This window comes from Palaemon carinicauda, chromosome 11 (assembly GCF_036898095.1).
Source record: "Palaemon carinicauda isolate YSFRI2023 chromosome 11, ASM3689809v2, whole genome shotgun sequence".
Classification (NCBI taxonomy): Eukaryota; Metazoa; Arthropoda; class Malacostraca; order Decapoda; family Palaemonidae; genus Palaemon; species Palaemon carinicauda.
Genome location: NC_090735.1, coordinates 112,632,351 through 112,656,553, shown reverse-complemented (window position 1 = coordinate 112,656,553; position 24,203 = coordinate 112,632,351). Strand labels below are relative to the sequence as shown.

The 24,203-nt window shown below is 42.3% G+C and overlaps 1 protein-coding gene and 1 pseudogene across 1 annotated transcript in view; both read left to right on the top strand.

Moving 5' to 3' along the window:
* The window catches only part of LOC137650123 (protein maelstrom homolog), a 418,726-nt gene extending 394,875 nt beyond the window's left edge, over positions 1 to 23,851 (top strand). Inside the window, exons 10-11 of the mRNA XM_068383256.1 lie at positions 23,240 to 23,306; positions 23,415 to 23,851. Of these exons, the coding sequence (XP_068239357.1) occupies positions 23,240 to 23,280 (41 nt within the window). The 3' untranslated portion in view covers positions 23,281 to 23,306; positions 23,415 to 23,851. The remainder of the gene's footprint in view (positions 1 to 23,239; positions 23,307 to 23,414) is intronic.
* Positions 19,282 to 19,400, top strand: LOC137650315 (5S ribosomal RNA; annotated as a pseudogene).
* Positions 23,852 to 24,203: the final 352 nt, after the last annotated feature.

Sequence of the window (24,203 nt, the reverse complement as noted above, 5' to 3'; positions counted from 1 at the left end):
CATCTACAGCCCGAATTTTGGCTCTTTGATGTCGCTAATTCTCGAGTCAGTTGAAAATATTAAAATTCTTTCAGTATCATGTTTGCCACTGTCAAACTGTAGCCATTTCAAACCATTTTCAAGGTAACAGTACTGAGCAGGAAACAAATAACCATGCCATACCCGAGGTATAGGCGGTACATTATCCTCTACTTGTCTCCAACGCCTGATACTATGACTCAACGTTGAGATGATGCTGAAGCCATTTCTGAAATAGCACATGCATTCAGATTTTGGGTTTCTTTATATATTATAGTCCAGGGAGCATCTTGTGTAGAACCAGGCATTATTTTCATTTAATGATGTGCTACTTTCGATTCCACTCTTGCTGCTGTAGCACTGTGATTATGTTCACCTACAGTCCTAACAATTTTGTTTTCACTGTCACCAATATAGGTGTGTACGTGGGCTTTACACAACCTATTTTCGCGCTGCCAATACTGCTTTGAACCATCCTTGTTAGTTTTGTTTATCATATAGTTTAGACCATTTACTAATTTCTTTCCATTATCTGTTGAAGCAATTAAATAAGGCATGGGTGATACATTAAAAATATATTTCTCTATCCGCAAATGCAGCAGCCATAGTTGATAGCCAAGTGTTAGTAGTAGACTAAGAGTGATAGAAAAGACTGAGAATATTTAGGTTTCGACCAACGTTTACCATAAATAGCTGATCTTTGAAAAAAAAAATTATTTAACCAATTAAAAGAATAGAGTGGCAATTATTTAAACAACCAATTATAAGAATAGTGTGGCACTTATAATAAACTTCAATTCTTTGTGCACACAGACACACACACACATATATATATATATATATATATATATATATATATATATATATATATATATATATATATATATATATATATATATATATACAGTACATCTATATATCTATATCTAATGGTATTGAAATGTTTGGTAGTGAAAAAGTCTAGTCACAAAATGTCCAGTATCAAAATTTCCAGTATCAAACTGTCCTAGAACCAATTTTTAGATGAACTGAAAAGTGCTATTGGGGGAAATATGGGAAAAAATCAGAACAATGATGAACATTAGGAAAAGTAGTTTTAATTTTTTTCTTAAAGTTTTTATGTATTTCCTGTCATACTATTAATACTCTTCACCATCCCAATTGTCTTAGGACGTATCACAATTTTACAGAGTAATTGCCCCCTGCACCCAGCAGAGAACAAGTTACTGTTTAGAAAGTAAGGAAACAAAATACTGTGAACCTCTCACTGTTAGTGGTCTCCGTGTATCTCCAAAAAAAGAATTAAAAAACTATTCTTGTGGACCAGAAGTCATCTTAAGACTCATAGTGTTCCAGTGTGGTGTTCAATCAAAAACAGTTAGCATGTCATTAGTTTGTTTACCTGAGAATAGTGGGAGTTGTGTGAATTTGGTGAATAACGGAGATGGGAAAATATGTTGTAATTAAGGAAGTTAGGTTACTCTTAATATTTACATATAATTACAGATATTTACGGTTAATATGTCGTAGAGCAATGTAAAGATTATAGAAACCCACTTTTGATGGCATTTGTGGGCTATGAAAAATTCTTTGATAGTGTCCACCGGCCAATTTTTATATGTAGTTCCATTTAAATATGTAAATTTGATTGTCTGTTCATGAGCATAGCAAGTGAAAAATTAATGTTAGTGGTGTCCTATCAAATGGATTTCCAGTGAACACTGGAGTACTGCAAGGGAATGTGTTGCCACTTATGTTGTTTATCCTCCTCATGGAACAGTTGGGGATGGTGGAGAAGGGTTGGACTGGATTGTTAACAGGAAATTAGCTGACCTAGGGTATGGTAATGATGCTGTCCTTATTAGCAGAACAACACAGTACTTGCAAAGCTTGCTTACCAGATTGAATGAAATATCACTTGATGTTGGGCTCAAGATAAATTGAAGAAAGACAGACGATGAGAACGGAATATGCAATGGAAGATGAAATATTGGAGGTGGAATCATTTAAATATTTAGGGACTATGATCTCTAATACACGATCTTAAGAATTTGAGTTTATTGAAAGATTGAAAATAGCAAATCAGACAATGGCAAGGTTTAGTAAAATTTTGGAATCAAATTGCCTGCAATTACCCATAAAAATTGGGCTATTTATCAGTTTAGGGAGATTGGTGTTACTGTCGTAGTATGACAATGAAACAATATCCAACAGATTTTGTAGATTTGAGAACAAAGCCCTTAGAAGAATATTTGGAGTTAAGTGGCAGGACAGGATTAGAGATGAAATTATAAGAGAGATTACTCGAGTGCAATATGTGGAGGAGATCATGGTGAGGGTCAGATGGAGATGGTTTGGGGATGCTTTTCGGACTCCCCAAGAGAGATTAGTTCACCAAACTTTCAACTGGGCTCCACAAGGCACTAGAAGGGTTAGAAGACCCAGCCTACATGGCTGAGGATTATGAAGAGGGAAGTTGGAAATAATGAAAGAAGTACTGATTTATAAGCTCAGGATAGACTGGCAAAATCTAACAGAGGTCCTTTGTGTTAATAGGCATAGGAAGAGGAGGAGATGATGACAACGATGATATGTATACAGAGAGAGATTAAGAAGGCTGAAGATCTATTGAAACCCTTAGTTAAGATGGGGTATAACTAAGATGATGTACCAACTGTGAAAACCTCAGCAAAGATCACTTTGCCTTACCATAAGGAGGAGTATCTTTTGTTACTTTTTTTAGGCAACTTTTGGTTTCAAATTATTGGAAGTTATATTTTTTATTTATATTTTCTCATCTTGAAATATTGTTCTTCTTATAACAGTGTTTTATTTACATTTCGCCCTATACACAAGGTGACCGGTTTCTTAGCCCATCATTATCTTTTCTTGTATTAATAAATAAATCTGATGTTACCTGAAATTGGAGTTATATAGTAGTGTTTAAAGAAATTCTCCACAGTATTTTTGTGTAACGAGGCCATCGTGTGGTCGGCATTCTGACAATAGACAGACTGCGTGTTACGTCCGACCGCAGTCAGAAAGCCTTACCCTAGTTGTCACAGTTGCTTGATCCTCTTTTATCTCGTAGTTGGGTTCCCCTTGCCTAGAATTCAAAATTCGTGGTGCCCAATGCCCATATTTGTACAGGATATGTTTTCCCTGATTTATTCGTCTGTGTCCACTGTGTATATTTATATGTATAGGAATGCGGTCGGCATCCCGAAAGATCGCACGTAAATTTTGTCAGTGGCAGCCACTATCCACCACAACACAACCAGGAATGTCCTGTGATTCCCTGAATAAGAAACGTTAGTTCAATGCCAGCAAGGGCTGGTTAGAATTATTAAAAAAAAAAGATGGAGTGTCTCGCTGCACAGTGAAGCTGTCTCTGCAGATACAGCTGTAGCTAAATGATGCATCAAGGAAGGTGGTTATCTTCCTGAACAAGTTTTTAATATGGACGAGACATGGTGGTTTTGGAAGAGGATGGCATCTCGTACATTCTAGTTCAAAAGAGGTAAAAATATCTGGCTTCAAGGCACACACAGACTCTGCGACTCATTATGTGCAGGAATTGTGCGACCTTTTGTATTAAACCAGGATTTATTTACAACTCCAAAAACCCGCATGCTTTGAAATCCAAAATGAGAATCTACTGCATGTACAATGGATGAATGATGCTAAAGTATGGATCAAAAGCTCTCGCATCTGATTTGTTCCACCAGTGCTTCATCCCTCAAGTTTATCTAGCTGAAAAGGCCCTTCCATTCAATGTCCTTTTGCTGATGGATAGTGCAGGATATCGCTTAACTAATCTGCATTATGAAGGTGTAGAGAGTTCTCCCCCCCCCTCCCAACACCACAACACGTAATCCAGCCAATGGATCAAGGCATCATTTGTGCTTTTAAGTAGCTCTACATCCGAACCACCATGGAGGATCTCATGAGAAGTGTAGATGAGGATGAAGATGACTTCATACTGAAAACACATTGGCGTAACTACACGATTTCAACATGTTTGACAAATGTTAAAAAAAGCTTTATAGGACATGAAGCCTTAGACGATCAATTCCAGCATGAAGAAATTGTATCCCCAAGTAGTCCATGATTACAAGGGCTTTACTCTTGTCGAAGTTTGTCACTTGGCGGTTGGCAAGACTGATTTAGGAAAGAGGCTTCTAGGACATGACTCCTGAAGGTGTCAATGGCCTCATTGATTAGCACTCAGAGCCACTGACAGACAAAGACCTCATGGAGATGCCAAAGTCAGCAAGTGAGGAAGAAGCAGAAACGAAAGAGGAAGAAACCCGAGTCTGGCCTTCCCCTTGAACGTCTTGCATCCATGTGCAATAGGGCTAAGGAATTACAACAAGGGTCGCAAGATTGGGATGACGACGTAGTTTGATCTGTGTGCATGATTTTACATTCTCATCTCATAAACAGAAACATTTTGCCCAAGAAGAAAAATTGCAGCAGCAACTGCCCATTACCATGTTCCTCTCTCAAGAAATTGTCAGCTATGCCCTCGCCCTCAGTCGAAGCTGAAGAAGTTGAAGATACTGCACCCAGGAAGAGGTGCTGACAAAAGATCTGTAAAGCTCTCATTTGCTATGCAGTATCATCACCATCATTGTCATTTTTACTACACAGCTAATTATAATTCGTCATAGTCATCATTCAAGCCAGACAGCAATATTTTCAACAATGTGTAGAGCCTCATACTGAAAGAGAGAGAATGTAAAATTAAATTTTTTTTATTAGATATTTTTTGATAATGTTTACTGTAACTGCTTATACTTTGTATGTACTGTACACAAAAAAAATTCATAAATACGAAAGTGTTCACTGTATAATACTACAGTGTATAAGAGTGTGGGAATAGGTAATACAAATAGAAGGTGTTTTAATATATGTATGGGGGAGGTTTATAAAGGTTTAAAATGTACATAAATGATAAGATATAGGGCGTCGCTATTTTGCGGATTTTCACCTGTTACTAGGAGGCCAAAACCAATTATTGTTTATAGATGAGGGAATACTGTATTGGTTAGCAATCAGCTTAGTGTGTCATCTTTCAATTCCTGGCTTTCTTGACAGTCTAGAGGTATTTCAAGTTATTGTGTCTTCATCACCTATTTCTAAGTTATTGTATCTTCATCACCTATTCCAGTGCTATGAACATGTTGTATTTAAAGTGCTCTGATCTCCTTGACTTCTGTATTTGACAGCATATGAGATGCACCCTCTGTTCAGCAGGTCAGATTCTTGGATAACGTTTTTAGTGTATTTAAGCATATATTGTTGAAACAGTAACTGTACAGAACAAAAGCGGAAACAACTATAAAAGTAATTTGGCAATACTGTCATGCAATAACCATACACAAGACATCTCAATGGCAAGAAATAATGATAAAATTAATAATGATAATTATGATGATAATAGTAGTACAGTATTAGTAATGATGATAATAGGGAAAGCAATTTATCAGTACAGACAAGTAGTAAGCAAACCCAAGAAATCTCGGTAGTAGAAAATAAGCAAGCTGTTAGTATAGGCATGCAAAGCAATCACAATAATAAGAAAACATTGGACACAAAAATAAAGCTCTGTTTGTGCTATGATCATGAACTTGTATCAAGATGTATAACCAATATGCACTCCAGCTACATGAACTGGCAACGATCAGCGTTGCTATATACCATACTTTGTAATCAATTGGTGTATGATCATTAGAAAATCAACAACTCATTGTAAATGTATGTATGGACTAAAAAATCCTACAAATTTCTTGATTAAATCAAAATGTCAAAAGTTGTATAGCACCGGGTCATTCCTTTAGCAGTCCTAGCAGCGATCATACCGTAGTTTTATTCCTTACCAACAGATGACATTACCTGTTTGTCAGAGCGCCGATCAGCGGATGCATCGAGTTTAGGGTAGGTAGAAGTTCTGAGAATGAGCTGGGTTAGTGAGCATCAGAGAAGATTAGCCTAGGCCTACGGGAGGTCTCAAACTTCACCTACGATGTATGTGTTGGTTTTTTTTTTTATCCAGAATTTTTTTTAAATTTCTATTTGGCGTCAAATACTGTAACTGAAAGGTTAGAGCAGGGAATCCAATATGAAATGATTACCCAAGATAAATTGTCTCCGTTACTCTCGGACCAGTGAATCAATATGCAAAGCATGGACTCTATGTATCGGGGTGATCCCACAAGTTGAGGCTCATTTGAGCTTTCCACAGGAGCTCAGTACAGTAGCTGCAAGTCATCTGCTATGAGTGATGTTAAACGTGGTATCCTAGTTAGGAACCATCCTCCCAGTCACTGTTGGTGTAAACTAATGTATGCCTGAGTGATGAAAATCAATTCGAGAACATTAAGTACCCATATTCAGGTGGTTTTTCTTTTCTCAGCCCAATCGTCAAATATAAGCACGCTTTGGCTAGCGCCAGCATTAGAGTACATTAATTGTTTGTTTCCTGCCATCCAAACTCAAGCTTTTGCTTACTGTAATTTCATAAGTACATTTAGTGTCAGACATTTTGTCTCTTAGCAAGTCTAAAAGGCGAGTTATTGATTGCCGGTACCATTTTGGTAACTTTATTTCATTATCAAGTTCTTATTACTACATTGTTATGAAATCTGAAGAAAAGTTGACTTCATGCATCTACACCTCGGGGTAGGCTGTCTGGCTGGTTAAGCGTGAATATTACTACTATTAATTCTACTGCAATCAGTTTCTGCCTTAATGTTAGATGATTCCTGATTATTCATATGCCTATCAGTTATAACCTTGGTAAGATACTACTACTAGAAAGTTATTGGGTCCTTTGACTGTCCACACAGTACCGCATTGGACTCTTCTCTGTTTATGGCTGATTTTCTCTTTGCCTACACAAACACTAAATAATCTGGCCTATTCTTTCAACATTTTCCTCTGCCCTCATACACCTGACAGCACAGATTTCCGAACCATTCTTCACTCAAGGGGTTAACTAATGTTCAGTGGCTACTTTTCTCATGGTAAGGATAGAAGAGAGACTTTGATATGGTAATCAGCTTTTCTGGGAGAACAACACTCCAAAATCAAACTATTATTCTCTAGTCTTGGGTAATGTCATAGCCTCTGTACCATGGTCTTCCACTGTCTTTGAGTCGAGTTCTCTATTATTATTATTATTATTACTAGATAAGCTACAACCCTGGCTGGAAAAGAAAGATGCTATAAGCCCAAGGGCTCCAACAGGGAAAAATAGCTCAGTGAAGAAAGGAAATTAGGAAATAAACTATATGAAAAATAATGAACAATTAAAATATTTTTTAAAAATCAAAACACATTTCATATATAAGCTATAAAAATGCTTATGCCAGCCTGCTCAACATATAAGAAATTTACTGCAAGTTTAAACTTTTGAAGTTCTACTTCAACTACCCAGTTAGGAAGATCATTCCACAACTTGGTTACAGCTGGAATAAAACTTCTAGAACACTGTAGTATTGAGCCTCATGAAGTTTTTATAGTTTATATATAAAAGATCTCTTTTTATGTTGTTACTTTCTTACAGTGTTTATTATTAATTGTTTATTATTAATCTTATCATCATCTCCTCTTATACTTATTGACGCAAAGGGCATTGAATAGATTTCGCCAGTTGTCTATCTTGAGCTTTTAAATGCTTCTCCATTCTTCATCTCCTACTTCATGCTTCATATTCATCAGCCACTTAGGTCGGTGTCTTCCAACTCTTAGAGAGCCTTGTGGAGCCCAGTTAAACGGTTGGTGAACTCGTCTCTCTTGTAGAGTGCGAAGAGCATGCCCAAACCATCTCCATCTACCTCTCACCATGATCTCATCCACAACCTTTTTGGCTAATGTATTTGACAGTAAAGAGAGTAATGCAAAACTTGATCTTCCTCATTCTGTTTTCTTGAGTCTACACTAACTAGTTAAGCTTTTCGATCTCGTAAAATTAAAGCACTCATGATTGCCCTTGGTGTTTATGGAGGTGTAGACCCAAATTGTATTTTTGCTTAGATTTTTATAAAGAATGCAGTTTTCTTAGCTCTAGAGTTGTGTAATTTGTGCAAGTTAGCAAGTTCTTCTTTTAGCACTTAATGGAAAATTGGTAATGTTAATCCATTATGTAAATACATTGTAGTAGCTCAAAAGTCCAGCTGATTACCCCCAATTTCCATATACCCCATATTATCTAAAGTTTTTTTAATAATATTTGGCAAAACATATAAATAGGTTTGCTAAAGGAAATCATCTGTTCCCTTGTTTGCAATTTGGTTTTCTTAAAGGCTTTGGAGCATGTAATGCCCATCTTTCAATCTTCAATGCTGTACAGAAATCCCTTGATTGTGGTCTGGAAGTTCGTATAATAGGCCTTGGTTTTAGTGCTGTCTTTGACCGTGTTAATCATGATGCCCTCGTTTTCAAACTCAAGCACCTGGGAGTTGGTGGGTCTTTTCCTAGCATCATTATTGAATTTTTAAGTATTAGATTGTGAAGAGGTGTTGTTGATGGGCACTATAGTGAGTATAGGAATGTGATGTCTGGTGTTCTTCAGGGTAGTGTTCTTGGGCCATTACTTTTCATAGTGTATACACATATGATTTGGCTTGGAAAACAAGCTCATTGCCTGTGCAAATGATGCTACCCTTTGCATCTATTCCATCTCCTGTCTACATGAAATAATGCTACAGTAGATGTCTTTACCCCATGCCCTAGAGAATACAGTACATTAATTATAGAACATTATGTATTATTATGATTAATTACTAAGCTACAACCCTAATTGGAAAAGCACGATGCTATAAGCCCAGGCTCCAACAGGGAAAATAGCTCAGTGAGGAAAGGAAGCAAGGAAAAACAAAATATTTTAAGAACAATAACATTAAAATATATATTTCCTATATAAACTATAAAAGTTTTAACAAAACAAGAGGAAGAGAAGTAGATAGAATGGTTTGCCTGAATGTACCTTCAAGTAATCCTCAGGGAAGAGATTATGGGGAAAGTCTTGTGTATGTTCATCGTGACATTTCCTAAGAACATTTAAATCTGCGTACAGTACTACTATTCAACCAGTAGCAGTACAAATAGATCTTCTAAGTAGGAAATATACCATATGTTCACTATATTTACCCCGTAATGCAATTATTTCCTTTGATGTGGCTGAGGTGTTAAACCAACTCCTTCAACCATTTATTCTTTTGGGTGATATGAACAGCAGACACCCATTATGGGGAGACATTTTAGCAAACTCAAAGGGCAATCTGTTAGCATCACTAATAGAAAATGAAGATTTTGGGATTCTAAACATAGGTGAGCTCACTCACTTTCGTATCCAGACAGGTACTGTGTCATGCATTAATCTTTCAATAGCAAGTTCTGTCTGTCTGATTTTCAGTGGAGAACAGTGGATGATTGGTATACAAGTGATCATGCACCAATATTGATTAAAACTAACAATGGTCCACCTGAATATAGATCATCTTGATGGTGCTTGAATAGAGGTAACTGGAAAAAAATTAAAGATGAATTGAAAAATATTGATGATGCCATTGATTTAATAAATAGAATACTTCGCTCAGCTCTAGTGCATTCTATTCCAAACACAACAGGTTTGTTCAGTCGACGACCAGTTCCTTGGTCACTTTTAAGAAATGCAGGGAAGAGTTTCGATTAGCAATCAAAGCTGCTCGATGTCAGTCATGGTCATCTCATTTCTTCAGTGAATAACGTAAAGAAAATGTTTTCTGTTTTAGGCGGCGGTTTTGTGAAAATCATGGCATATAATTGCTTTTATTTCATTTATTTTGAATTTCTTATGATGAAACAAAATTAATATCATTGCATAACCAATACCTGGTAAGATAGCTGTTGCTGCAAAAGCTAACCTATACAGTAAACAGATGTGTAAATGCGTTCGTTTGTTCGTTGTGATCGTCGATGGAATGTTAAAGTAATGGTTTCGGTTTAGATGGCGTGTTTAGCAAAATTGATATGAAATTGTCTATTTAATTTATTATGGGTTTCTAAGTATATAGAAAAAGAATTTCAACCAATTTAGATGGTCGGCACGAACAGTTTGGGTGTTCAGAGCGGTTCCTTTATTCTCAGCTGGCAAAGAACCTTGTGACTTTGTGGGATTCCCATCAATTGACCTATTTTCCACTTGCTCCTGGTATTTTGCTCACCAGTTCTGGACCTCACAGCAACACTAGACCAGAAGGTTTATCTCTAGGCACTACCCAGATGTCTGGATAAGTCGTTTTCTGACATCTACCAAGCAAAGGGAGCCATGTTCTGAGAATGGTGTCATAGGAGGGGGTCTCAGCTCAGAGCCTCTTTACAGCTGAAAGCAGATTTCTTATTTACCTTTGTCATGAAAAAATCCTGTGTGTCAGTGGTGAAAGTATACTGCTCTTCCTCGAGCCAAGTTTTTCTGGTAGCTCTAGCTTTGGGAACAAGAGTCAGCGAACTTCCAGCATTACATAGAGAACAAGAGTTCCTCACTATCTGTTAGAAAAGCAATATGCTCCAAGCCCAGGGGCTCCAACAGGGAAAAATAGCCCAGTGAGGAAAGGAAACAAGGAAATTAATAAATGATAAAAGAAGTAATGTTAAATTAAAAAAAAAAAAATATTTTAAAGAACATTAAAAACATTAAAGCAGATTATTCATATATACCTATAAAAAGACTTATGTCAGCCTGTTCAACATATAAACTTTTGCTGCAACTTTAACATTGAACTTTTGAAGTTCTACTGATTCAACTACTTGATTAGGAAGATTATTCCACAACTGGGTCACAGCTGGAATAAAACAACTAGAATAAAGTGTAGTATTAAGCCTCACGATGAAGAAGGCCTGACTATTAGAATTAATTGCATGCCTAGTATTACGAACTGGATGGACCTGTCCAGGAAGATCTGAATGTGAAGGATGGTTAGAATTATGAAAATTCTTATGCAACCTGCATAATGAACTACTTGAACGACAGTGCCAAAGATTGATATCTAGATCGGGAATAAGAAATTTAATAGACCGTAAGTTCCTGTTCAACAAATTTAAGACGAGAATCAGCAGCTGAAGACCAGACAGGAGAATAATACTCGAAACAAGGTAGAATGAAAGAATTAAAATACTTCAGAATGGATTGATCACCGAAAATCATAAAGACTTTCTTGATAAGCCAATCTTTTGAAGACACAGACCTAATGTGTTTCTCAAAAGTAAATTTGCTGTCGAGAATCACACCTAAAATATTAAGAGTCATACAAAGTTAAAGAAACATTATCAGTGCTGAGATCCGGATGTTGAGGAGTCCCTGTCCTTGACCTACTTACGATCATACTTGAGTTTTGTTAGAATTTAACTTCATACCCCATAATTTGCACCATGCACTAATTTTAGCTAGATCTCTATTAAGAGATCCAGCAACCCCAGATCTATGTTCAAGAGAAGGAATTGATGCAGAGAGAGTAGCCTCCTCTGCATATGCAACAATCTTGTTTTGTAGGCCAAACCACATGTCATGTGTATATAAGTTGAAAAGTAATGGGCCAAGAACACTACCCTGTGGAACACCAGATATCACATTCCTATACTCACTATGGTGACCATCAACAACTCTTTGAAATCTATTACTTAAAAACTTAATAATAATGCTCAGAAACGACCCACCCACTCCCAACTGTTTGAATTTGAAAACAAGGGCTGCGTGATTAACTTGGTCAAAGGCAGCACTAAATTAAGGCCAATCATATGAACTTCCTAACTATAATCAAGGGATTTCTGTACAGCATTGGAGATTGTAAGAAGGGCATCACATGCTCCAAGGCCTTTACAGAAACCAAATTGCAAACTAGGGAACAGATGATTACCTTCAACAAACCTATTAAGATTTTTAAGAGCTTTGTAGGTTGGTCTGGACTTTTGAGTATAAAATAATACCTGAAATAAAGCCAAGCAGTACAATATGCACATGGTGTTTGGCTCATCAATGGCACCTTTGGGAGGTAATCCAACTGAAGAGGAAACCTAAATCTTGGTCTCTCAATAGGCTAACCATGTCATGCATATAGCTAGCTAGCTCTCTTTTATGATGTAAGCTTCAACCTGTTATTTTGTGCTCACTAGGTTTGCATGAACCAAATTTCCTAGTTGTAGACGTGTTCATTTAGATATATGTATCTACACTATTTCTTGGTTATTAGGTTTTCGGAGACCACACAACACAGTAACCCCTTAAAAGCCCTATTTTTCAACATTGTGTCTAAACATTCCAAAATACTTTATTTTATTGAAAGTTGAGAGTTGTCGAGACATTACAATTCTTAGTTTCAACTTAGAATTATGATTTCTGGGTCGACCTGTGACACCCGGTGAAAAGAGTCGTTCTTTACACTTTTCTGATAAAAATATTTCCAAATATACCAGAGAAATTCAAAGTATGGAATGCAGAGGTTACTACCCTCGCACGAACACCCAGTGGGAGTCGTGTATAAAGCAGGGGCGTGTGAAAACCACTATTCACAGGCTGTCTTCCATTTGGATAATTCCTTCATCAAAGGGAAGGGCCGTAACAGAGGCCCTAGCTACCTTACCTGCGCCACTCTACCAACGCCCGATGCTAGCGCCCTCTGATCTACATCCTTCTGTTGGACTCCGTAAGCGTAGTTTTGTTTTTTGTGTGCCGCTTGGTTTTTCACTGTTTTTGTGTAATTTCATCATGACCGAGGCTCTTCTTGCGCCTGCACCAATGTTAAGTACCATAGATTGTTTTGTCAGGTTTGTTAGTACCGGGCTAGTGTTATCTTTGTTTATTTTAGTGTTTTTAGTGTGTACGGCTTTGGCCTTCCTCAGACGATGGCGGCCATTGTTCTTGTTTACGATTTTACGTTTAACTTGTTGCCCGTTGGTACTCTTGTCATCTTAGGTTCATTATCCTTTATATTCTTAGGCCTTATGCCATTTATATTATTATTTTTGTGAACTGTATATATATTCAGTCTTGGTACTTTTTATCGCTAAGAGTCCATTGTCTGGTCGAACCAAGAATAGCGTTCGGGGTCTTGTTATTATTGAGTTATTCTGTTTGGCGGTATCATAATTTCGTCAATTTTCACTCTTGTTCGTTTTCGTTTCGCTATTCTTCGTTCGTCTCTTTTTATGGTTTTTTGTTGGTCATGGACTTTTATTTGTTTTTTATTTAAGGTTCGTTTTTGTGTTATTGTAACCACGAGAGAGAGAGAGGCTGGAGTTCCCGTTTTCTGTTCATACGGTCACGTGTCTCCCTCTCTCTCTCTCTTTTTTGTTAGTTATACCTAGTACGAGAGCTAGAGTGCCCGTTTTCTGTTCATACAACCATGGGTTCTCTCTCTCTCTCTCTCTCTCTTCCCCTTGCGGGAATTACGCTTTGTTTTTATTTACATGTTTATCTTGTGGTTACTTTTAGTGTATTTTGGGGCTAGTGTTTTTATAGGTCCTGTCGTGTGTGAGTCTTTTGTATTGGTTATTTGGATGGCCCTGAGTCATCATTAGTTCCCCTAGTTCCATCCTCTCCCCGCTATGGCCTTGGGAGCTGGGTCTGAACCCCCTATCCAACTCCGCCATACCATGAACTGGGAACATGTACCTTTCTGTTATTCTGGTGCACTCCTCTGGCTGGGTTTCGGCCCCTCGGTCGTCTCTTGCACTTGACTCCGGCTTCGGCCCTCCCCACACGACTTATTCACCCTCCTCCTTCAGAGTTCTTATGTAGATCATTCTACTTGTTTATATAATGTAATGGGGGTATTTATTATTTCAAGGACCTACCATCGGATCTCCGGCATCCTCGGAGATCTTCCAATCCCTTGTCACTGTTCTTATGTAATTACTACGAGCTCCGGCTCACTTACTATAGATTACTCTGTCACACTACGGAGTGGGTTCACTCGTTTATTTATTGTAGTATTTACAACGGAGCTTCGACCCTTTTTCATACGAACCTTAAATATCATAATTATTCTCAGACTCTTTATAACCTCTTTTGTTATATCAGAGTTCCCGAGAGCATACAGACTTATGTCTTCTTTTTATTACAGAAAGTTCGGCGTGCTGCCAAGGGTTGCTCCGCCTCCTTTAGTGATCCGGTAGGCCACGATGTCTGCCGGTCTCACTCTCCTTGTGCCATCCCCTTCGTCCGTGAGCTTGGCCAATCCCCTTACATGGTGTGGTTCCCGGAGGAATGCACGCTGTGTTATGACCTTACGTCAGTCCTGTGGAATGATGATGTGAGTATTTTCAATTTTCATTGATATGGTGGTAACATATTTTGTGTTGAATTACTTGGTCTTTTTCTGTAATATTGATATTTGATTTTATCGGGGTATTTTCCCTGTACGACCCAAAGTAAAGCCCCTACGCAATTACAAACCTAAGTCTCGTACTTCAGCTTCGCCAGTCTCTGTATCTCCGGTCCCAGGACCCTCCAATACTCCCGACATCCCTATGGGATCCAGACCTCAACCTTTCAAGAAAGGAAAGTTTGCTAAGGCTAAGGCTTTGTCGGAGATCAGTTCCTCGGAACCCCCGTTGACAGAGATGATAAGAGATAGTGAAGACTCAGATACAACAACAATCTGGGGCAATAACGGAGCTGAAGGCTATAGTGGCCAATCTACTCCGTGCAGGGAACCAGGTTGCACCTCCGGTAGCCCCAGATTCTTCTAAGTCGCCTCCTTTCGAGAAGAATAACCCAGGGAGGTTCGCTCACCATGCACCCTACATAGCTGGTGCATTAGCCCTAGAGGGATTAGGGACCCGCCCTCTAGATGATCTTGAATTTTACCCTCCGGGGCTTCAGTTCCCCTTCAATGGCTTCGTCCGGCTGAAGGAACATGCTCTTGTTAGGAGAGATAGTCCCTAAAGAGACTATCATCTTCCCTAAGGAGCAAGCCCAAGCTGTCTGGGCTAGGACTCTTGCCGACTGGGGCTGCGTCAACTCCAAACTGACCCCCCCCCCCCCCCAAAGGTTCCTATACAATTTTTACCACGACTCAATCCGTTCCGTCTCCTCTTATGGATAAAGTGGCCGAGTTGACCATCCAATCGGCCAAGAAGGACTCCCCTGTGCCTGTCCTCAAGGAGACGGACCCCACCTCGCTGCTTCTTCCGGGCTCCTCCACCCTTTGGAAGGATGCCTCTGCTACCTTTTCGGTGAGTAAGCTCGACCCGGACTGCGCCTCATCTCTCTTCTCTGAGAAGCTCCCCTAGTTACCGGATCACCTTCTCAAGTCAGAGCTCGACGATAGAAACAGACTTGCTAGATCGATTCACACCATGATCTCGGCAGAGATGTTAGCCTCCCTATACCCGGATTAGTCTCTATTCCGGGTGTTTGCTAAGAACAACCTCCAAGCGTTCTGGTTCGACCTGCACGATTTCTGGACATCCCGGATAAACTGCAGGAAGTATGTTCTGGCGGAAGCGCCCATTAGGCATGAGCCAAACAGGCTCGTAGCCGCCTCCTGTTGGGGCAAGACCCTGTTTCCACAGGAGGAAGTAGACAAGGTCTTACAGGACGATGCTAGGGCTAACCATATCTTACAAGCGAGAGTGGGTCTTACGACCAAAAGGAGTGTAGATTCAGGGAAGCAGTCTTTCTTCAAGAAGAGACAATGCTTCACCCCATACAAGACCAGCTGTGGTCAGTTCCATCAAGGCCCTCACTCGTCAACTCCTCCTACCTCTAAGACGGCTTCTCCGCATACAGCTCCTCCACCGCAGGTGGTCTACCTTCCTGCTCCTCAGGGTAACCATCCTACCCCCATGGCTCCTTGGATGCCCTCCCCAGCCTTCAGTCCAGCTTACGAATCCTCTAATACCTTTCGAGGATACTCTAGAGGCGGCAACAAAGGTAGAGGTCAGTTTCACCACCGCGGCGGGCCAAGAGCCAGGGGTTCTCGTGGAGGACAGGGGTCTAAATTCACCCCCTCTTAATGAAAGGAATCAGGTAGGAGGGAGACTATACCTCTTCCGGGACCAATGGACCTTCAGTCCTTGGGCCCACAGCATAGTATCAAAAGGCCTAGGCCGGAAATGGTCACAAGGGTCTCCACCTCCAGCAGTGACCTTCTTCCAGAAACCGACTCCAATCTTGGAGGAATACACCAAAGATTACTCAAGAAGAAGGCCATAAAGAGGGTACGGTCACTAAAATTTCAAGGGCGCTGGTTCACAGTCCCCAAGGAGAATTCGTCGGCGCTGAGAGTAGTCCTGGACTTGTCGAAACTGAATTCTTACATTCTTTGCGACAAGTCCCGTATGCTGAATGTCTCGCAGGTGCGGACCTTACTTCCCCGTGGGGCCGTCACCACCTCTGTCGATCTTACAGACGGCTATTATCCCGTCCCAGTAGCACGAACTTCTCCCCCTACCTCGGGTTCCGCCTAGGCAAGAAGGCCTTCGCATTCAAAGTCATGCCCCTCGGTCTCAGCATAGCCCCCAGGATATTTACAAAACTGGGGGGAGACAGTGCTCGAACAACTCAGGAACCAAGGGATCAAAGTGGTTGCCTATCTGGACGGTTGGCTAATCTGGGCACAGTCGATCCCGGAATGCAACAAAGCTACAGCCAAAGTGATCCAATTCCTCAGCAGGCTGGGTTTCAGGGTCAACTTACAAAAGTCTCGCCTGCAACCGACAAGCAACTTCGTATGGTTAGGCATCCAATGGGACCTCACAAGTCACAGGCTCTCTCTTCCTTCCAAGAAGGTCAGAGAGATAGCGTCCAAGACAAAGAACTTCCTCAAACACAAACAGGTGCCCAGAAGAGCCTTGGAAAGAATCCTTGGCTTACTTCAATTTGCGTCAGTGACAGACCTCTTATTGAAAGTCAAACTCAAAGACATCAACCGAGTTTAGTGAAAGAGAGCTACAATACATTTTCGAGACAAGGTCTCATCGATCCCCTCAATCCTGAAAAAGAGACTCCGGCCATGGTCCAAACCGTAGAACCTTTCCAAATCGGTTCCTCTGCAATTCCCTCCTCCACAAGTGACGATTTCAGTAGCACGAACTTCTCCCCCTACCTCGGGTTCCGCCTAGGCAAGAAGGCCTTCGCATTCAAAGTCATGCCTCTCGGTCTCAGCATAGCCCCCAGGATATTTACAAAACTGGGGGGAGACAGTGCTCGAACAACTCAGGAACCAAGGGATCAAAGTGGTTGCCTATCTGGACGGTTGGCTAATCTGGGCACAGTTGATTCCGGAATGCAACAAAGCTACGGCCAAAGTGATCCAATTCCTCAGCAGGCTGGGTTTCAGGGTCAACTTACAAAAGTCTCGCCTGCAACCGACAAGCAACTTCGTATGGTTAGGCATCCAATGGGACCTCACAAGTCACAGGCTCTCTCTTCCTTCCAAGAAGGTCAGAGAGCTAGCGTCCAAGACAAAGAACTTCCTCAAACACAAACAGGTGTCCAGAAGAGACTTGGAAAGAATCCTTGGCTTACTTCAATTTGCGTCAGTGACAGACCTCTTATTGAAAGTCAAACTCAAAGACATCAACCGAGTTTAGTGAAAGAGAGCTACAATACATTTTCGAGACAAGGTCTCATCGATCCCCTCAATCCTGAAAAAGAGACTCCGGCCATGGTCCAAACCGGAGAACCTTTCCAAATCGGTTCCTCTGCAATTCCCTCCTCCACAAGTGACGATTCATACAGACGTGTCTGAGTGGTTGGGGGGGATATTACAACCAACAGATATTTCAGGGCTCCTGGTCCCCCGCCATGAGACACTTCCACATCAATGTACTAGAAGCCATGGCAGTATTCCGGATCCTGAAGCGGCTCTCCCTGCCACAGTCCACGCATATCAGGTTAGTTTCAGACAGCACGGCAGTGGTATACTGAATAAAGAGAAGTGGATCAAAATCTCCCAACTTCAATCAAGTCCTGGTCACGGTTTTCGTCTTGGCAGTAGACAAGAACTGGTTCCTGTCGGCATCTCACCTGGCAGGAGTTCAGAACGTGGTAGCGGACTCACTATCCAGGACGAAACCACTGGAGTCAGAATGGTGTCTGGACATGAATTCTTTCCGGTGGATTTCCAGGCTGGTTCCCGGTCTCCAGGTAGATCTATTCGCGACACAACTGAACCACAAACTTCCTTGTTATGTGACCCCAAACCTGGACCCTCAGGCATATGCTATGGATGCATTAACCCTGGAGTGGAACCGTTGGACGGAGATTTACCTTTTCCCTCCGGTGAATCTTCTGATGGAAGTCTTACACAAGTTACGCTCCTCCCAAGGGGCAGTGGCTTTAGTAGCACCGCACTGGCCAAAGAGCAGTTGGTTTCCACTCCTTAGCGAGTTGAAACTCCGTCCCTTCTGGATCCCATTCCCCAAACTGACCCAATTAGTCCAAACTCAGACTGTGTCAGATTTCTCAAGGATAGCCAAAACCCAAAGTCCTAAAGAGAGCGGCAGAGTTCCCGAACTCTAGGATTGCAGGTTTCACGCTGGGAGGATGCTTAAGGTTACTCATCCGGATGACAGCTTCCCGATGCCCATTCCCGCACGATCTCTGTGATCAGCCAAGGATATCGCGCCTGCCGTCTCTGTCAGCGAATTCAGTGTCTCTGAACCTCTATGCCATAGCGTCGGCAAGAGTTGCCCGGTTGGGCAGAATGATCCATACCTTAGGCGAAGGTCCTCCATAGGATCATCAACAGCTTCCCCCCAGCCTCTTCAGTCGATCCTTTCTTGTAAGGAAGGATCTGAGAGGGGAGTTCCGTAGTCGACCTCTCAGCCCTGATCAAGTTTGTCGAACAAACTTCGGCCAGCGTAGAACAGCAGAATTGATCAGACTGGTAACGAGGCGACAGGACTCCTTAAACCCTGGATCGGAAGGACGGGTACTTTCAGTTTCCATTCCATCCATCTTCCAGGGAGCTCGTGGAATTCAGCCTAGACTGCAAGTATTCCTGCTTATGATGCAGTGTGGCGATCCCGCCGTGGCATAGCAGGTTTTTGTCCCCAGAGAACTCTTCCTTCTTTCCTCATGGCCGCTCAGGTGCAGGCTTCCGCCTCCTTCGCTTTTTGGAGGGCTGGTCAACTCCGGTAGGCTCGTGTTCGACCTTCTTCAGCGCCGGGACAAGCTTCCGGATGCTTACCATGAGTGTGGGTTCATGGTATTTTGCTTGGAGCCTTCTCTTCTTCTGCCTCAACATCTGGAGTATCTGGCCATGATATTGAGTCAACGGCCTTACCACGTTGGAAACCCCGCTTCTCGTCCGTCCAGCGAGGTTAAGCAACGTCGGTTCTGGTCAGTACTTGGATGGGTGACCACCTGGGGACGCCAGATTCTGTTGCCACATCCTCCGAGCCTTCCTTTCAGTTGACTGTGGCAAGACTGAGGAGAGTCGCGGTACCTGTTCTCAGTCAAGCAGAGCTTTCAGCCCTACCTTGGAACGTTTCCTAGTTCTCCTTTCCTCATTGACCCGTCTATAGTCCGAACGGTCGCCTCAGGATAAGTTCCATGTGGGGCGGTCCAAGTTCCGGTGGTTTCAGGCAACGATTAACCGGACTTCCTGGCCCCTATGGGACCAGCGGAACTATTAGACCTGCAATGGGTGTTGACCTATGGAACCTCTTGATGGTAGTGGATATTCTCGTCCTTTCCCCATATTCTTGATGCTGTTCTCGGACTCGTCAAAGGAAAGGGGGGGGGGGGGCATGTTCCGGTCCAGGCCTATGGTCAAGACCTGAAGGATACCTCTCCATCATTCAGGCAGGCTTAGGGGCCGTAGTCTGGCCCCTCTACAGATCCTACAGCTCCTGCCGAGTCGCTCCGTGCGCGTCGACTTCATGATTCTGGCGTGTTCTAACCAGCAGGGGACGCTTTTTACACCTTCACATCTTGCAGTAGAGATACCGAGATGATTGAAATACTCTCAATACCACCATCGGCGCTCTCATTCCAGGCAGAGGAATGTTCTCTCCGACTATCCGAGCAGAGCCTCGTAGAGAGAGTGAACCTGGGGATCTTTGGCCTTGAGTAACCAGCAAGTCCTGGTCTGGGGGACCTGATCGTGACAGCTTGGAACCTCAAGCTTCCGCTGTTCTTCCCCCCAGTCTCAGACCCCGAGACTCTGGCAAGATGCATTCCGGTGATGGTGGGACAACTTAAACGCCTGCGTCTTCCCTCCTTTTTGTCTGTGGACAATGGGTCTCAACAAGACCAGGTTGTCTGTCAACTTTTCAATGGGAGAGCTCCACTGGGACTATGCGCAGAACAGTTTCTGGACCCTCTGCTTCCCCTGACGGAACTCCCGGGAGAGCTTCTCCCACGGCGCAGCCTACTCAAACAACCACACTGCAACATCTCTCCCGAACCGGGGCGTCGCTTCGGCTTCATGCCTGGAGACACTACGCCTCCTCCTCAAGAAGAGACAACCCGCTACAGTCGCGGTACGGAGGTCGCGTCATCTGCGATACTGTAGTCATCCGCAGGGGTCTTCCAGGCAAAGTGAAGAGTCTTCGGTGGTTGGTGCCGTGGGAGATATACCTCTTCCCTTGAGGCCTCTTCTCCAGCAATAACGGTCTTATTGCCTTTCGGCGGGAGGAAACTCCTTTCCGCTCTCGGCAATGAAGCCTGTCGCTCAGCCTTTCCCTGACCTTCAGGCTTAGAGGAATAACTTTTTCCTGCCAGCTGGATCTTTCCTCGCTCATGCGAAGCTACGATCGTCCCTGCCCTAGTCGGAGGAAGACCTCCAACTTGGAGCATGGCTCGGGACTTTTTAGTCCCCTAAGAGATCTTCTCAAGACCCTTTACGTCAAGCCTCGGATTGTATTCCGCCTTGGGTCTCCTGCTCACTCTGGCCACGGCCAGTGTGTAAGCAATCTTCTTGGTCTTGTACGACTCCGCCCTTTCTAAGGAAGAGGGGAAGGCAACATTCAGGTTCGCTCCTGAGTTGTTGGCTAGACTCAGAATCTGGGGGTCCCGGCCCTTCGGTCCAATTCCTTCAAGATTTCGAGTCTCCATTCTGTATCTGATGTCCCAAGATCTTCTCTTTCTTGCCAGTAAAGGAATCGAGAGGTTAGCTTTGGGAACAGCTGCAGTTTGTCCTCAGTTGCAGCTGATTTGGGAGCACAAGGAGGACACGGGGGAGAGTCACCAGTATACCTTTTCAGCCCGGACTCAAGGACATTCATCTCGACCTGTCTCCAGACCCTCCCCCGTCACGTCGCCCTACAGCACGATGTTGGATACATCGCAACGTCCCTCGCCTTCGAGTAATACTACTCTGTGACGCAGGTGCTACAAGCTGGAGTCTGGAAGCGTCTAATGACCTTCGCAGCCCGCTTCCTGCAGGGCGTGACCCACAGGAGTCTCGATACGTTTTCTATCGCTCTGTGGTGGCTACACAACAGCTGGTCTAACCTCAGGCTCTTTTTTGGACAGGTAGCAGAAGGTTGAGGTCATTGTTATCAGGTTTTAGTCTGCATGAACGAAAGAAGTATGTCTGGCCCTTATTTCTTTCTTCATCATCCCCTCTACGGGGAAGCAGCATCCTGGTCTCTGCATAGCTGACCTCGAACCTCTGCAGGTAAACCATGCTTCCTTGTGTTCCGAGTATTGAGTCAATACTGTCGCGTCCCCCATACCCTGACGAGGTGGTATTGGGAACGTCCTAACCCAGAGTTCCTTCTGGAACTCCAGGTCAACTGCCTAGGACGGGTCACACTTCTTCCTTCACACACAAGCTTATGTAGTCCACACGGTTCCTTGCGGAGCAAGGAACTTGTGAGGTGCAGGGACTCCTTTTCTCGAGTGCGACTCACTTGGATTCTGAGTCCCCGGGTAAAGCCAAAGCCAGTATGGCTGGGGACTTTCCACCCTACCTAAGGGGTAAGTTACCCAATGTAAATAGCGTGGTTTGTATTTCGGTTACGGAACAAATGACAAATTCGAAGATAATTTGTATTTTTTCTAACCATACAAACCTTAGATATTTACACATATTTGCCCGCCAGCCCTGTCCCCCAAGACAAGTCCTACCACTAAGTGAAAGTGAGCATTCATCTGTGTGTGAGGGGGGGGAGGGGTAGCTAGCTACCACTCCCCTACCCCCCCCCCCTGCTAACTAGCGCGGGGGTAATACACCCTCGTTAAATTCTAATGGCTCGCCATTTCAGCTGCGCTAAAAGGTAAAACCAATGTAAATAGCTAAGGTTTGTATGGTTAGGAAAAATACAAATTATCTTCGAATTTGTCATGTTGAATGGAGAGCTACTTGAGGAGGTGGATCAGTTTAAGTACTTGGGGTATGTTGTTGCAGCAAATGGTGGAGTGGAAGCAGATGTACATCAGAGAGTGAATGAAGGATGCAAAGTGTTCAGGGCAGTTAAGGTAGTAGTAAAAAATAGAGGGTTGGGCATGAATGTAAAGGGAGTTCTGTATGAGAAAGTGATTTTACCAACTGTGATGTATGGATCGGAGTTGTGGGGAATGAAAGTGGCGGAGAGACAGAAATTGAATGTTTGAGATGAAATGTCTAAGGAGTATGGCTGGTATATCTCGAGCAGATAGGTTTAGGAATGAAGTAGTGAGGGTGAGAACGTGTGTAAGAAATGAGGTAACAGCTAGAGTGGATACGAATGTGTTGAGGTGGTTTGGCCATGTTGAGGGAATGGAAAATGGTTGTCTGCTAAAGAAGGTGATGAATGCAAGCATTGATGGGAGAAGTACAAGAGGAAGGCCAAGGTTTGGGTGGATTGATGGAGTGAAAGAAGCATTGTGTGATAGGAGGTAAGATGTGAGAGAGGCAAGAGTGCGTGCTAGAAATAGGAATGAATGGCAAGCAATTGTGACACAGTTCCGGTAGGCTCTGCTGCTTCCTCCGGTGCCTTGGAAGGCCACGGAGGCAGCAGCAGTAGGGGATTCAGTATTATGAAGCATCATCTGTGGTGGATAATGTGGGAGGGTGGGCTGTGGCACCCCTTGCAGTACCAGCCGAACTCGATTGAGTCGCTAGTCAGGTTGGGAGGAACGTAGTGAGGAGAGGTCCCCTTTTCTGTTTCATTTGTTTGATGTCGGCGACCCCCCAAAATTGGGGAAGAGCCTTGGTATATATATGTATTATATGTGTCATTACTAGAATCTGAGAATATACATTTGTTTAAGAATGTGACATTTTACCAAATTTTGCAGCTGTTAAGGGCATTGGAAGAGGATTTCAGAAGTCCCAGTAGACGGATTTCCAACAGCAAAGGGATTGGTGAGTAGTGTCATTAATGGTTAACCAATTTGTGAGCATATAAAGATTGTTGAATCTTCATTTTAGAATATGCTTTTATAATTTGTCGCTGATGATTTTTGTCTTCAGAATATGGAGCATATGGTACACCATTTCAACGCAGATTTGACATTGGATTTGATGTGTTGGAGCAGGATGATCCACCTACATAATAGGTTATAGCTTTGATGCTGTTGGAATTTCGTGGGTTTATACTTTTTAAAACTTTTATTTTTGCAAATCACTGGCTGTAGTAGTGAAAGTTTGTTTTTCTTTATACAATGAAAGTCAGATTAGCCTTTTAGTGCTTGGCCATACATGTTTCCTGATGAAGATATCTAACGTTTATCGTAAATTGATATACTGTATTCAGTTCTTATATTTCTATGTTGAAAATATAGAGTTAAAATTATTTTCCTGAACTCAGATATTTCTTGATATGTTGGCTTACAAATTCGTTGACCTCCAAAATACTTGAAGTGCTCTTTCTCCTGTACTACATATAGATAATTAAAGTTTCTGTGCAACATCCTCTTTGATTTGTTTATTGTACTTTTAATCTGCTCACATTGGCCTTTTCACACACACACACACACACACACACACACACTCCTCTCTCTCTCTCTCTCTCTCTCTCTCTCTCTCTCTCTCTCTCTCTCTCTCTCTCTCTCTCTCTCTCTCTCTCTCTCTCTCTCTCTCTCTCTCTTTTTTTTTTTTTTTTTTTTTTTTACTTTTGATCATTCTTATGATTACATTGCTGCTATTCTTTATGCATATATTTAACCAGGCCTATGAGAAATTGGTAGGATGGCACTACAATTTTGTCCTTTGTAAAAACTCCATTTTTTTACAACTAGAATTTTTTTTAAATTATAATCA